This window comes from Eptatretus burgeri, chromosome 4 (genome assembly GCF_056783735.1).
Source record: "Eptatretus burgeri isolate ZD-2024b chromosome 4, Ebu_testis_v1, whole genome shotgun sequence".
Taxonomy (NCBI): Eukaryota; Metazoa; Chordata; class Myxini; order Myxiniformes; family Myxinidae; genus Eptatretus; species Eptatretus burgeri.
Genome location: NC_140964.1, coordinates 133,090,106 through 133,107,605, shown reverse-complemented (window position 1 = coordinate 133,107,605; position 17,500 = coordinate 133,090,106). Strand labels below are relative to the sequence as shown.

Sequence of the window (17,500 nt, the reverse complement as noted above, 5' to 3'; positions counted from 1 at the left end):
GTCATTGTTTTGAACATCAACAAATGCTTTTTAAAGTTTTACTGCTCTTGACAAATCAATTTTGGAAGAAACTTAAAGCGGATCTGATTTCAAAATATGTATATCTAAGAAAATGATTTTCCCAATGCTCACAACACTTCCTTCTGTGTTATCATCAACATCTATTTCATACCTCTGAAGTTTATCATAAACATGACAATCTTGGAAACCATGAAATGATGAAATGAAAGAAAAACCTTGAAATCTCATGTTAGGTGTTTCTTCTTTCAACTCATTTCTTTCATAGTCTTCTTTTGTGAAATATAATTTTACTCTCATATCGAATTTAATGGTATTAAATTCCCTCAGGCTCCCGTTAGTTAAAGTGTCAACAGCCGAACTAACTTTCACAATTGCTTCAACTACCAATTCTGGTTCTGGCGCTTCAAACCTAAAAATTCTTCTTTTTACATGATCCTTAAATGCCCCATCAGTTTTTTCAATAACAAACCCATCTGTATCTTCTGAGTTTTTTGTGTTGCATGATTGAAGATGTCTCTTAAAACTATATTTTAACAAGTTGTTTGGGCATATATCACAATGTTGTTTTTCTTGTTCTACTCATTGGATTAGTTGAAATACATTGAGTGTGTGTTTGCATGATTGGAAGTCTTTGTTGTAATATTTGTTGTCCTTTTTGCAAACATTGCAATTAGTTATATTCACCACATTTATATCACAAAAAAATGATTTTTTTGGATCTATTTATATTTTTACTTTTGTGTTTAAAATGAAATCTTAGTGAAATCTCTTCCTGATTTATATGTTAAACTTTAGTGTTTAAAATAAAGTTTTAATGGTAAAATCTCTTTCTGATTTATATATGAAACTTTAGTGTTTAAAATAAAGTTTTATTGGTAAAATCTCTTTCTGATCACTCAGAAGATTTTATGTTGAGCAGAAAAGTATCTATAAATCAGTAAGAGATTATTTTTCTCTGACCTACTTATACATTATATTTTTGGGTTTAGAATAAAATTTTGTTCGAATTTCAAAATGAATTCAAATAGGCTACCAATAAATATTGGTTGGGTTTGTAGTTTATTAAACACCTTTTTTTATATAACTTTCATCACCATCGAGTATGTTGATCATTAATATTGTTGCGGTTCTCAGAACCGCATGCATCCAACAGATAATAGTCCCAAGACAGTTATTCCATTATTATACGTGTAGATAGTCCCTTCCATTTTGTCTAGCGGGACAATAGGGGCGTGCATTGCGATGATCTCATAGCAAGGTTTGCTTACATCATTTCTTCTTCACTTCATCCCTACTCTTCTTTTCTGATTATTCCTGAGGTAAATCTGAGCCACGTGCGCCTAAGCTGTGAGATGTGCGGCGCCGCTGCGAGGAAACGATGACGCACGAGCATTAACAGCGCAGAGCCCCCATTCCCAAGCGAGTCCTCAACTCAATGTGTGTGGCGAGTCATACAGTGCACTTCGCAGTTCGGGATTATCAACTCGAACTTCCGATGATCTGGGGAAGATTGCTGGTTGCATTAACAAGGCATACGAATGAATATCTCTTTCGAGGCTGCACAAATGGTGTTTTTCACAACATAGGAAACACAGCCAGCACGACGCCCACGCTGCATGAAACGCATACGGAGGCCGATAAAGGTGACTCCACGCCACGTTGGGCGGGATGCGAGTGTGCGAAGTAAAAGCGGCGCGTTCCTTTTCAACCAAATGTCTGATACATATTGGTGTTCACCCCACGCACACGCAAGCAGAGTCGTGCGGACATGAGCGCTGGCCACATGCGTAATGGCCGAACCACGCGCGCTGTATGGAATGTGCTCAAAGGCAGACACGTACGCCACTCGCGACTTTGTTATCGAACAAAACAGGGCACGAATGCACCGTCGCGACTTTGTATCATATTTCCTCAATACCTGACACGTATCGGTGTTCGCCCTGCGCACACGCCAGCAGAATCGGGCAAATGCGGGCACTGACCACGTGGGCCATGGCGGATCCACGCATACTGCATGAAACATGCATGAATTTATCCATAACAAGGTACCTTCGGCCCTCGCGGGCAGCAGCGGATTCCCCACAGATGGTGAACGTCTTCTTGTCTCTCCGGCCAGCGAAGCTGCGATCGAGCAGGGGCATGTCGTACAGTGCGGGCCACGTTGATGCACGCGGAGCAAGCACATTGATCAGCGCTGGTCAGACGCCCGAGCAGGCATGCGAGACCCTCGGCCGGTCGCCAGGGTACAGCCCGGGGGATTTTGTGGGACGATTCGCGCACCAAGTTCGGTGTGGGCAATTTGTGTCGTGTCGTGGGGTCTGGAGCAGAATATTTTCACTGTCTGGGATGACCTTGCCGGAAAAGGAGTGTTGCAGTTTCCAGCCAAAATTAGTGGGCCGCATGGGGGGTTGGGGTCAATCGGAGGGCCCGATTCAGGTGATGACGCTTCGCTTCGTGGTGGTCCCCACCCCGCGCTGCGAGTCCTATAAAGGTTGGAGCGGTCCCTCCGCCTCTCTCTCGCTCTCGTCTCTCTGCCTGACATCGCCACGACCCGCCTCCTGCTGCCTGGAGTCCGCCTCCTCATCTCCGCCCACATGACATTGACACCACCCGCCTACCTGGTCCAGCCTACCACTCCATCCACGCACTCTGGACTCCGCCCCTTCTCTACTCAAGCCCTCCTTCATGCCCATGGCTTCCACACATGCTGCTGAAGCCAGAGACGACGCGCCAGCTGTTGGGTACCACACCATGGAGCATCCCCCCCTCCCCCCCCGAAACGTACTGGTGGCACGTTCGAACAATCAAGTACAAAGGTACTGAGATCATAGCCTCAACTCCTCTCCCTTCTTGTTTCAATAGTTTCTCTTCATCGGGTTTTCTGTGTTTGTGCGTGTGCGTGTGCATGTGTGTGTGTGTGTGTGTGTGGGTGTGTGTCCTGGCGCCTGTCTGCTTAAGTAAGACTGCAGAAGATCATTATTGTTATCATTATTATTGTTATTATTTTCACGTTAAGTCTGCTCTGTGTCCCCTTTTGTAAGATGCCTGTAAATAAATCATTATTCGGAATGTTCCCAGCTCGTTTTTGTGGTTTCTTTCATTGATCCAGCATGGCTCGATTCCTACCTTAGGCGGGACTTTATTCTCAACGATGTGTTTATTTTAGCCGGTACGTCCTTGGCAGTGTCGCTCGGCTGCACCCAATCCGGTAAAGTGATCTGATCTGTTCGAGTGATCCAGTTCAGACAAGGCGTACCGAGGGCATGTTCCCCGGTAATTAAATCACGTGATTAATTCGGTAACCCGATTAACCCATAGACGGGAGGACCCGAGGACACGCGGTTGAGTTATTGGCGTCCACGGTCGGTTAAGCGACCCGCTGCGTGACGGAATTATCCGTGTGCGACGGCCGACAATTCCGGGGAGTCTGGAAAGAACAGAGATAGCTTCCCCCACCTCGTGGTCTTCTTACCCGACCCCCGGCCCGCAGCAATATGTTGGGGTTTTGTTCTTGGGCTAAATATCTTTGTTGAGTTGAGACAAAATGATGAACCTCCCACAGCGTTCTGCCCTGAGCTACTACTGAACCACATATCATTTTAAAATTGCAGTAAATTATTTTTCCATTGTTTTCTTGACATCCATGAAATCTTTTTAAACCTCTCAGTCTGTGAACTTTATTCACAGTTGTCTTGGTTATTTCTTCAATGATACTTTTTTTGATACTGTCCACATTCATTATGTTTCCCATTTAAATGTCAAGGTTGTGGTTTTCTCCACTCTTTGGTTTGTTTTTTGCTTGGCTCTATACTTTTCCAGAGATTTGAGGTCATTTATATAAAAGTAATTTTGCTTAAACTGAGTTTTTTTTTAATGGATGAGATATCTGAAATACTTCGTTTTAAATATATAGTTTTATTCACATGGAAGGATGATTCATCAGTAGGGATGTAAAGGGAAGGAATCTCTGTTCAAATCGGGGTATAAATTGGTAAGAGAAACAGGGTGGGGATTAAAAATTGGGAGGGGGGTAAAAAAAAAGGTTTTGATGGCTCATGGTGGTCAAGGCTCATGGAAGAGCTTGGTCCCAGAAACAATTTCATATGGAGAAGCTGGTGCAGGATGATTGGAAGAGCTGGGGGAGGAGAAGGAGAAGTTGGTGCCAGAGAAGATCTGTTTGTGAGAAAAAATTCACTCCTTTTTATTCACGAGGTCAAATAGTTTTTCCCCTCATTTAACATTAATGTCAAAACTGGAAATGGGATTGTCGCAGAACCAACACAAGGCATACGAATGAATATCTCTTTAGAGGCTGCGCAAATGGCATACTCGCATACATTGATGAATTGCCCTGCCTGTGAAACACCTGGATGACAGTTTATTGCTAGGTCAGGATTTAAACCCAGGCAAGACAGCTTAGAGCAGCAATTCTTAACCTGGGGGTCGTTTGGAGTTTTTCCGTGGGTCATGAAGTGGTCATAAATAACATACCAAATACCCATTGACTGAGTATTGGTAGACATGTTTTAATAAATAGGGCTCTTTTTTTTTTTCAATTTTTGTTTCAGGGGTCACGGTACTGACCAAGAATGTCTGATGGGGTTGTGGGGCCAAAAAGGTTAAGAACCACTGGTTTAGAGCATGCATGCGTACCTCTCGTCTATCCTGCCATGATGTGGCAATTCAATGCTTTGTAACAACTGCAAACATTTTTTACTCATTGTAATCATCCAATTTATTTTGCCTTCCGATCTCCGGTATCGAACCGCGGTATCGCCATTGAAGCTTGAAGAGCACTCACCAAGTATCTTCACCAATACACCATCAACAAGGTTGAAGAAACTTTTGAAAACACAAAGTTTTATTCTCTTGTATGGATTTATCAATGCCACAGTGATGGGTCGTAGAAAGAAAGGACATCTTACAAAAAGGGGAAACGTGTTGTTAAACAAAATTGCACATTTTCAGTGAGCCAGAGACTGCCTGGCACACCGCAGAACAACGCAGGGCCAAACGTAGGGAAGTGGCCCCTGAACTTTTTTCAAGTTGTCGATATACAGTATTCAGTGACAGTGCAATTATTGTAGAGTGCTTGCCAAGTGGCTTAAGCACCAAGGAAGCAATCCGACGAAATGGTTAAGGAATCTTCAGTTCAAATCAGCACCTTGGTTCATTTTACACAATGAAAGCACCGATCTTCAGTTCAGATTTTGACCTTGGTTCATTTTCCACAATGAAATTACAAATCCTTCATTCAAATTTGTACCTTGGTTCATTTTACATGATGAAAGTACTGCTCCTGCGTTCAAATTTAATTCCAAATTTCCCAAACCGGAGAGGGGAAACAACCTCCCCCCCCCCCAGACCTTTCCCTCCCACACAGGACCTTCAACCCCTCCCATACTGTCACTCAGCGCTGAGACCCCCACCCTCCTCGACCCCAACCCCTCCTAGGTTCTCCCACATCCCATATGCCCCCACACCTCCCAGCCCATGCCAATACCTCCCAGACCCACCCCTTTCACTTCCCATATGCCTCCCAGCCCATACCTCCCAGCCCTCCCCCCCCTACTCCTCCCAGACTCCAACTCCCCTCTGGCACACCTCCCAGACCCCCAATCCCTTCTGTCGCACCGAGGGTCCTTTCCATCCTCCCGCATTTTCTCCTCTCAATCTTGTCAACTATTCAGACTGCTGAATCGGGGACTATAATTGTTCACACAGATAGCACCCCATGTCCAGTGCGGTGATCCCATTGCGAGCCTCGAACCGCCATTTGCATGTTGGGTGTGAAGGAGTACCAGCACATTGCAAGGCCTGCTTAGAAGTTCCACCGAAGCAGGGTGGTGCCTGCCTCAGCAACTTGCTTTATATACTGTACATTGTTAAAAGCAAATAATGATAGAGGTTATTCACAGTGTCGTGCGATTCCCCAAATTGCTTGGATAAAGACCCTTACAATGGTGGGTTTTCTCGTCTGGTCCCTGGTCGAGTTTTTAAAGAGAAAATAGTCCGAAACAGATGGCTGCCTCTATCACTCCCAAAAATAATAAGAACAACCCACGTTTGAAGTAAAAGCATGTTCATCGATGCAGAGATAAAACATCGATCGAAGTGATTATAGGTCGGATAGATTCCATTTGTCATTTGCATGCATCACAGAGGCCTGGAGCATGAGGCCTATTCCGTTACACAGGCACATGATGCCGATGAGCTACAACCTTTCGATACTTGATGATCATTTCAACAGTCCCATTGGTGATTTTACACTGAAGGGAAAACTTGGCGGGAGGGTATGACAATTGTGAATATGACTGCTCCAAATAAATCTTTGGCTTTGCATGTGAGACCAATATGGCGGCCGAATCATGTCTTGAGGCAGAAGAAATGATTCACACAAATGGATGGATGAACCAGCGTATTATTATGTTGACAGATGTATGGAGCTAGCAGTGTCAAATTCCAAAATCATCATATTTCCAAACAACGAAGATATTTAACAGAAAAAAGATTATGGAGCGATCGAAGCAGCAGTTGGACTTGTCCACCACCCAGGTTCAATTTTTTTTTAATCTGATTGAAAAAATTATAATGTTCCTGTACGTTTGGATTATTTCAAGCATCTTTTACTTTATAATTTTTCTCTCCCCGGATGGTTTTCCGTGTTTGAGGGTTGGACAGACAGGGAGACAGACAGCATCAGCATAACATATATATATATATATATATATATATATATATATATATATATACATATATATATATATATATATACATATATGTATATATATATATATGTATATATGTATATATACATATATGTATATATATATATATATACATATATGTATATATATATATATATATATATATACATATATGTATATATATATATATATATATATACATATATGTATATATATATATATATATATATATATATATATATATATATATATATGTATATTTTTCGACTGATAGTTTTTTGTTGGATATGAGATGTAAGTGAGGTTAATTGCATATATATCCACAAGTGTATTAACAAGTGTGAAATGAAAATTGTCATTATGATATATATATATATATATATATATATATATATATATATATATATATATATATATATATATATATATATATATATATATATGAATATATATAAATATATATGTATATATGTATGTATATATATTATTAAAAATGCGAATCCGTACACTTCTGAACTTCCTAGGTGAAAATGGACTGCATTTTCGAACTCAGTGGGGTCGATTTACTCTAGGAAATGTTGAGACGACAACAAATTAATTATAGATTAGAAAATATCGAAATGAGTCGGATTAGTCACTCAACTCCAGTAATGATAAATCTTGTTTTTGGTCATATTTTCGAAATGGTAGTGAATTCATCGTCGGTGCACTCGTTTCTTAGAGTAAATCGACCCCATAGAGTTCGAAAAATGCACTTCATTTCCACCTCGGACATCCAGAAGTATCCGTAATCGTACCTGACCATACCCTAATTTATTCAAGTCATGAGACTAAAAGTCGTCAAATGGAGCGACCTCTAAATCACCTCCGATCAAGAAAAAAAAAAAATTATGCGCTTGATTGGATCATATGAGAAGAATTTTAAGCTTGTGGAAAAACATTCTATTTTTTTTTGACTTTTTTGGACCGCCTATATATATATATATATATATATATATATATATATATATATATATATATATATATATATATATATATATATATATATATATATATATATATATATATATATAATCCAAACATATGGAGTGTGACAAGCATTCCCCCACCCGTTCTCCATTGGACACAGTCCTACACCAAAGCGTCACGTCCAACACAAAGGCCTTGGCCCAGAGACACTGTCAAACAGACAAAGATTACATGGTCAGCATCAATTAAACATCAAATGGAGCCGCCTATCCAGATTTTGTGCTTGATTGCCCTCACCAGGACGGCATACCAATAAATATCGAATCAATGATGACCACATTTGTCATTTATACATCAGACGCACCTCCTGACTGTTACGGTGAGCATCGCCGTGGATTATGTCTCACACGGTAAAACCGCATAATCCGCAAAGAACAACCGTCTGTCTGCCACCCAGATGATTGTTCCCGCTAATGCAAACCATTCAACCAGAAAGCACGTGATGTGATTTGTGGGTAAATCGAAACATGTGGAGTGTGACGAGCACTCAAAAAATTATATTTTTGTTGCATTTAATTAGCACAAAAACATTTCAGTGTGGTCCAGCAAGGCCAAAGATGGTTGCAGTATATCCTATTTTTTTTTCAAGTGTCCAGTGTGTTCCAGAAGAAAGTATCGCTTTGTGGAAATATCACCATTTAAAATTTCCCACCGATGGTGGGCCAGGATGGGCACCCCTGCCCAAGGAGTGCTGATGCGAGCATGTATAATCATCAAATCCTTCCACAATGTTGGACGGTTTGGTAGATGTTCTGGATTTTTCCAGGACCAAGGAGCTTTTCCATTTGCCATCTTGCCCCACATTACTGGCTCTATGTTATATCAACAGGTGGTGGGGTGATTGATGTGAGCATGCCGTGATGTCGTTTTTCAAAAGGTGTTTGATCTCGTGTTGCAAAGTATAATCGGGGAGTAGGGGTGTAAAATATTGGGGGAAAACATGTCATATGAACTTTTAAATCATCCTCTACCTCCAAACCTATGATCTCCATTGTATTGTCAATTCAGGAGAGTATTGTCAGCTTTCTTTTTTTTTCTGCTGCAACACCGTAATTCTATGAGTAATGGCCATGATAAAAGTATTATATTTCCCATGAAATATCATGTCAGGATTTATGAAACTTGCTTGGCGAATTAATGCATCATTGCTTAACGTCTGGTTACTTTTCACGATCATTCTCATCGTGATCAATGCATGCTCGCCACCATCAAATGAGAGCATGGGTGCCCACACTCTATAATGCTTAGTTACATTTGCTTACTCAAATTACAACAGCCTCCTTCATGTTGCAGTGGTGTTCATACAACATGTCAGTCAGTCATCCAAACAGAGGGTAATCTGAATGTGCAAGATACGGGTTGTGTCCGAGATGGGGTAGCACAGTCCACTTGAACTGTATGATTGCCTCGGTGACGTGTCGGCTCGTGTGTGGCCTGATATGGCGGGGGAGTGTCGCGTTCAGGCCTGGCTCTCTATGCACATCTTTACAGTTTCTTCGATGTCTCAATGTGCAGTTTTGTGTTTCGTGGCACCCTTTGGCATGGAGTCGACAGCAGAACACCTTCCGTTTCAGAACACAACAGCGATCTGGCTGAGTGTTGCATCTTGAATTTCTTTCATGGTGACACACAACTATACACAACGAACTTTGATTCAGAAGAAGTATACGTACCTCCACACCATCCTTCCAGCCCCTATCCTTTCTGGTCCCACCCTTTTGATTTCCCCTCGGTTTCTGGTGTGCGTATGTCTCTTCTTCTGTGATTATGCATGATAGAAATGCTTCGCCTTAAGCTTCAAAATATTTGAGTAGCTCAGACCAGATTGTCTTCCAATTTCCTTTGTGGGCGTCATTCGGTATTCAAGACACGCGCCGAGTACAGACCTTCGAGTACTTGAGATCCATGATAATTCTCATGGCTGCTGGCATTCCAAAACAAACCACTTCACACAAATTTTGTACGCTCATTGGTCGCTTCGTTTTGAATGAGCTTGTTCACTAAGCACTTGTTTGCTGGTGTCGATGTCACGTCAAGATGACCGGGGAAGAAGAGTGCAAGCTGGGGAGAGGGAAATACAAGAAAATGTCAGGAGAAAGCGATGAGGCTGGTGGGGAGAAAAAAAAAAGCACAACAACAGAATGCATGAGTGGAGAGAGAGGTGGTGATTTTTCTAATTTCTGAAGGGCAAAGCAGAGAGATGAAAGGAAGGAAGGAAGGAGGTCAGTAGAGAGCAAATAAGATGGCGGAGAGTAAGAGAGGGCAGAAGAAAGTGGACCGGCAGACCATGTGTTCGACCTGAGCACGTTACACGACAACAAAAAGACAAATTTCTTCGGGACTAAAAGCTACCGTAGTGGTACTGCAGCACTACATTGATTTTAACCACACTCGGTGTGCCTCCCATCACTTCGCTGAAGGAATTAGTCAAAACACGTCATGTTGTCCTTCACAAACATGTTGCAAGTCAATGTTTTCACCATCATTGTTTTATTTTAGTTGTGCACTCATCATTATTCTGGACAAAATTGTAATTGTATGGCTTAGCTTAACAGGGGCTGCATGTGCAGAATGGTTTTTAAGAACTGGGCACAGTGTTGAGAATTCAAGGGTGCTGGGGGCTATTTTTGAGGAGGTTCATCTGAAGCTTAAGCAAACCACAGAAGTTTGCAATCCAAGGGGATGAAGCCAATTACTGACGCTCGTCCTGTGATCAATTGCAGGCAGTGAGTCTGGTGAGTGTCCGGGATGATATCGATGACCCCTGGATGATAGCGGTTATGGTGTGGTGCTCACTGGGCCAGGCCTTGATTTTCCCGTCCGCACTCACCCTGTGCAAGCGTTACCGTGCGGGATGGAAGGCCGTTCGCACTGTATGCATCAGCCTGTTGGCAAGCGATGATGATGGTGAGTTCAACAAACTTTTTTTTTCACTTTTATCCAACGTGTTATTCCGAAGGCGAGAATATTACACTTCGAATTACACCTTGCTGATTGTGGTTTATCTTCTTTGTACAAAAATGTACAGTATTGGATCATGGAGCTGCTGCTGTTGTGTTTTCTAAAATCCCTGAGGCCATAAAGGGTTGTATTAAGTCAGTGTTTTCATGATGGGCGAGTGATTACAAATATCTTTGAGCAGAATATCTCAAAAAGTTGTGGAAGGATTTTGATGAAACTTGGTGGACAGGTTGGGTTTGTTGACAAGGACGAATTGATTCGATTTTTGGTGAAGATCTGGATCTGGATATGAGAATTTTGAGTAATTCAAAGCTTTTAGCAAAAGTCATGTGCGCAACATGGCATCTTCAAAGAAACATGTCGACTTTACCTTGTCACAGAAAGTTGAACTTCTTCGGGGGTCTTGAGTTACCAGGATTGACTCGGACATCTTCTGCGAAGAACTTTGGAGTCTCTATGTCTCAAGTGTCCAGACCTGTGCAGGCCAAGGCCCACGTCGTTGTTGAATTCAACAGTGGAAACCAGGATCGAAAACCGAGAAGGGAAGGAAGAGCACCGTACGTGTGGTTCCATCAGAAGCTTGCTGAAGAGGCACGGCTATCCGATCTGTTTATTGAGGAGAAAGCAAGGAAGATGACTGCTATGCAGGGCTCTGATTTTAACCCCTCTGTTGGTTGGCTTTGCCGTTGAAAGGTCCAGCACAAGGTGATTTAAAAAAAATAACAAGGTGCAAAACAGTACGCTGAATTTCCTGCAGTACATAATTGGAAGAAAGATGTTCTCCATAAAATTATTCAAGCTTATGTTGCAGAGGACGGTTTCAATTCCGATGAGACTGGTCTTTACTTCCAGGGCTTTCTGGATAAGGGCCATTGCATAAAGGAAAATGAATTTGAGGCATTCATGAGCATGGATGAAGATGTAGACATAGCGGAAGAATTGTCTAATTCAGAACTGTTGGAGGTAACATCGGGTTCCAACATGAAGTGTTTTGCGCTTTTCCATTTGTGGTAATGATTTTGGATCATTTTTGTCCCCGCTGTGGGGGAGGGGGGGTTCTGTCCAAATTTATTAGCGAGTGAGTGTAAGGTCATCTCATCTGGTGTTCTTCCTCATCTCAATCAGAGACCAGGTCATTTCCGAACCGAGGGCGGAGTGTTAAGTTGGTGGTGCAGAGCCTTTGGTGACTAGGCCGCACCAACAAGGCTGTCAGTGGACGTAGGGGGGGAGGGACGTGATGGTATGCTGAACCTACATTGCCCTGTCCATTCACGCACAGGGGCCAGCCCAAGTGGGCGAGCTCATAGGACACGTGATTGGCTGCAGAAGTTGGACACCTCGCTCAAGTGGGCTGATACAACCCTGAGGGAAGGGGGCATGCCAGGGAGCTTTTAAAAGCAGAGACAGTCTTTGTTCAAGATCTCTGTCCACTCTGGTAACTCCCTGGCTGACTTGTTTAGCTCCCGGCTGGACCACGCTGATCGTCCTTGCCTTGTTTTGCTCTGCCTGGGGAGAAAGAGCATCTGAGCTGCATGCCAGCGGCTCTCCATGTTACTGCCATGTGAGCTTTATCCTGAAAACGTGGTCCAGGTCTGTGTGAGTGGAAGCTATATGTGGATGTAGCACCGAACTGTTTAGTTATTTCTTGTTTGGTTAAGTTCTTATTTATTGTAGAAATCTGTCTGTCTGTCATCCTGAGGACCAGTGCATTGATGTTGTCCTGTCCAAATGTATTCTTCATATCTCTTGAGATCACGTGTCCGATTTGTTCTGCAATGTGCCATGCTTGGAAAGATTAAATTGGTTAACCCAGTGTTTCTCAAGGTGGGGCGTGGCAATATTTTGGTGGGGCATGAGGATTTAGATTTGATGAATCAATATATGATCGTTTTCATAGCTTTGCCTTTTGAATACAAATGTAGTATATACTGTAGTGCCTCCAATCATGGTGGGGGCGGACGATTATTTTGAAAATCAAAGTGGGGCGTGGGACAAAAACGGTTGAGAAACACTGGGTTAACCGATTTATAGTAATCTGATAATTACCAGCACCTTTACAGGTTGCTGAAAGTAGACATATAGATCCGCTCGCTGTCCGTTTTACAGTGAATTGAGCCTCAAACACGGCCATTCGTCCAGTAAATCTCTGGAATTTATGACCTTGCGACCAATTATGTAATTTCAAGCCTGGTGTTGGCTTAGTGGTTAAGGTGGCGGCTTGGGATCCCAGTGTCCTGAGTTCAAGCCCCGTTGGCTGCTGAATTAACACCAGGGGGTTGACTCAGCCTGTCATCCTTCCGAGGTCGGCGAAATGAGTGCCAGTGTACTGGTCCCGGTGTATGCCCCGGTTAGAATAGGTGTACCATATCCCTGTGTGTCGTAAGAGGCGACCAGGGTTGGCGTCAGGAAGGGCATCCGGCCATAAAACATTGCCTCACAAAAAGCCAAACCCCTGCACAGCAGGGAAAAATGGCTGTAAAAACGGTCATTATTTATTTTATTTTTGACCAATTATGTAATTTCTGGTTATGTCAGGGAGCCGTAAACGCATCAATGTGTGGTATCTCCAAATTATCGTTCAAAATTCAAACTGTAACTTAAAAATGATTAATTTGAAGACCACGTTGTGGTTTGCTATGTGTGAAAAAACATTTCTCACGGTTTTGTCAACCTTTTTATTTCATTTGTAGTTGTCTTCTGTGACGTGTGAAGTCAAATACTGTCCCACAATAAAAGAAAAAAACAGTGTTGCCTGATTTATAGAGACCAAATCAGTTACACAGGTTCAACTAAGCCTCACGGCCTGGTGTTGGCTTCACAGTTACAGTGGTTGGCTTAAGATTTTGGGTCTTGAGTTCAAGCCCCTGTCGTTCTGTTGACTTCGCACCAGGTAGGGTTGACTCATCCTGTTTACTGGTAACAGGGGGCATTGCATCAGCAACACAGCCACGCCCCCAGAAAATGATGCAGCCAAGCAGCCACAGGCAGCATACAAATACATAATGAAGCCTCAGAATGACCTGAAGAAGGCAGAACGACCCTCCTTCAGAACGACCCACCTTCGGATTGACCCACCATTGACAAAAAGATTCGTGAGTGGCACAAAAAGTTTGTGGAGACGGGTGGCATCTTTCAGAGGAAGTGTACCGGCCGGCGAAGCACAAATTGTGAAGATGTTGAACACATTCGTGAGTCGTTCAAACAAAGTCCCCATCAGTCTATTCAGACTGCCAACAGGAAGTTGCAGCTACCCTGCTCAACGGTGCATAAAGTGCTGCACACACGACTGTGATTGTCGGCATACAAGGTTCAGCTGGTGCACCCACTCAAGCCAGGTGACTGTATGTGACACATGGCATTTGTAGTGTACATTTTGGAATGCTTACACTAAAACGACGGATTCCTAGAATCTGTGCTCTTCTCAGACAATCAACTTTCATTCTTTTGGGGAAGGTTAACAAACATATTGTCTGGATTTGAGGCTGTGAGCCTCCCCATGAGTTCCGAGAACTTCATTGTGACAGCCCAAAAGTAAATGTGTGGTATGGCCAAATGCATGACCAAGTCATTGGGCCATTCTTCTTGACTGAAGCCACTATCAGGTCCACCAATTACCAAGATATGTTGGAGACCTTTGTACTCCCATAATTATTGGACTGGCAATCAGAGGTCATTTAACAACAGGACGGAGCTCCCCCACACTGGAGTCTGAGAGTCTGATCGTGCTTGACATGCTCAATAAAATCTGATCGTGCATGGCATCCTCGAGTCTGACAGTGCATGACATCCTCAATAGACACTTCAATGAACGATGGATCTGGCACGATTGTCCAATTCAGTGGCCACCATGTTCGCCGGACATAATCCGTTTGGATTCTTTTTTTCAATGAGGTTATTTGAACGACATAGTGTTCCAAATGAGGGTTACCGATATTGTGAATCTGAGGAAGAGGATTAGGACTGCAATGGAGACCACAAATGCAGGAATGCTGAATCCAACCTGGAAAGAGATCGAGTATCGCCTCAACATGTGACTTGTGACAGGGGGTGCTCACATGTGTAATGTATATGATAAATGATGATCTTGACAAATATTCACAAAAATACTTTGAGAAGCGTTCCTTCACAGTCAGCAAACCACATCTTGTATCCCATTCCATTATTTTATTTTTATTACGATTTGAATTTGGAACGGTAATTTGTGGACACCTTCTATTTTGTATTTGACACTGTTTTTCATCAACTTCTCTTCAAAACAATCTTGATACTGTTTTTGAAGTGAAAGATTAACTGCACAAAACAAGTTTATGTTTACTTTGACAGAGTGGCCTGGAAAGAGGTTGCATTATGATGCCGGATACGAAGATGCAAATTTTGAGATGCCAAATGGATCGGAAGCTGGACCTGCGGGTGATGAGACTTGTGATGGGAGGGATAATATGGCTGAGTATTTTCCTGAAACCTTCACGCTCCACAGACTGCGGCACGTGGAACAGATGCAGTTTTTGCAGGTTTGGCTTCAACATATTTGATTTCACAAAAATGTTAAAGGATATATAAGAACAGTTGATGTATTTGGCACATCATGTTCACCTTCGACACATATTATATTTTTTTTTATTCACATACTATCGGACCTGACATTCACGTTCCACGATTCGCGGACCCTGTGTATTCGCGGTTCATAAAATGTGACCTGCTTCTACATTTTCAGCCCTGTGCCTTGATGGTTTTTCATGGGTTTTTTTGATTTTCCCTTCTGAATCATCAACCACCGGGAACCTATCACCATTTTTCCCATGGAAACAATGTCACGACATTTGTGGATTCAACATTTGCAGCATTTTTCAGGAACGTATCCCCACGGTTGTCAGGGTCTGACAGTGTATACTAAATTGGTGACCTTCCATTTTCACTTTACACATCCCACATCTTCATCCCTCCCATTCAATATGATTCATTCATTCAACATTCATTCAAGAATGTCAACATTTTGTGGGGGAGTTCGAGGCGCTATGGATGAGGCATGGTACCATCATTTTCACTTCATATTTGTCAATCTCTCTCTATTGAGTGCAACCTGTGACTGCTGGTTGCATCATTCATTGTGACGTGGATATGCCGCTGATGCAGTGTCCCCCTTTCCAGTACACTGGGGCTCATTTTGCCGACCTCGGAAGGATGACAGGCTGAGTCAACCTCCTGGTGTATTTTAATTCAGCGGCCAACGGGGTTTGGACTCAGGACCCTAGGATCCCAAGCCGCCACCCTAACCACAAAGCCAACACCAGGCTTTATATTTGTCAACACACATATGGATTTATATGCAATTAACCTAACTTACATTTTAAATCCAAATAAAAATCTAACAGCCTTTACATATCATATGCTGATGCTGTCTGTCTTTCTGTCTGTCCCACCCTGAAACACAGAAACAGTCCTCAGAGACAAAGAATATTAACAAGTAAAAATATCTCAAAATTAATCCAAACCTACAGGAAAAAAATTTCAATCAGACAAAAATAATTTCACCCAGGTGGTGTATAGGCAACAGACCACTTCCTCGATCACTACTGAAATTTGTTTTTTTATATATATATTTATATATATATATATGCATATATATATATATGTATATATATATATATGTATATATATATATATATATATATATATATATATATATATATATATATATATATATATATATATATATATATATATATATATATATATATATATATATATATATATATATATATATATATATATATATATATATATATATATATATGTATATATATATATATATATATATATATATATATATATATATATATGTATATATATATATGTATATATATATATATATATATATATATATATATATATATATATATATATATATATGTATATATATATATATATATATATATGTATATATATATATATATATATATATATATATATATATATATATATATATATATATATATATATATATATATATATATATATATATATATATATATATATAGATATATATATATATATATATATATATATATGTATATATATATATATATATATATATATATATATATATATATATATATATATATATATATATATATATATATATATATATATATATATATGTATATATATATATATATATATATATATATATATGTATATATATATATATATATATATATATATATATATATATATATATATATATATATATATATATATATATGTATATATATATATATATATATATATATATATATATATATATATATATATATATATATATATATATATATATATATATATATATACATATATATATATATATATATATATATATATACATATATATATATATATATATATATATATATATATATATATATATATATATATAGTTGTGGGCCGGGGTCGGTGGCGATAAACGACCACGGAGCAGTGGAGTCGTTTCCCACCGAACACCCGGAATTTAAGTCGTGACTCAAGGATAAGTCCGAAGGTCACTGGTCCCTTCGCGGACCGTGGTCGCCAATACTTCGATGGTGTGGAGTAGGGTTAATTGCCTAATTTCAATATACCTAAGTACCCACGTCGTCCAACTACCGGGGAAAATCACACCCTCGGCCGACTCTGTCCGGACCGAGTTGCAGCTACCGACTCGGATCTGGTGTAACCGAGCGGAGTTACCAGAGCCGCACCGGTCCCAATGAACAATCCACGGCATAAACGGCCCGACCAATTCGCAA

General features: G+C 40.8%; 1 protein-coding gene across 2 annotated transcripts in view; it reads left to right on the top strand.

Moving 5' to 3' along the window:
- LOC147029153 (putative G protein-coupled receptor 153) overlaps positions 1 to 17,500 on the top strand; it is a 108,851-nt gene that overhangs the window by 80,169 nt on the left and 11,182 nt on the right. For both annotated transcript variants that reach the window (XM_085876294.1, XM_085876295.1), the window contains 2 exons: positions 10,481 to 10,664; positions 15,042 to 15,229. In XM_085876294.1, coding sequence (XP_085732420.1) covers positions 10,481 to 10,664; positions 15,042 to 15,229 — 372 coding nt within the window. The remainder of the gene's footprint in view (positions 1 to 10,480; positions 10,665 to 15,041; positions 15,230 to 17,500) is intronic.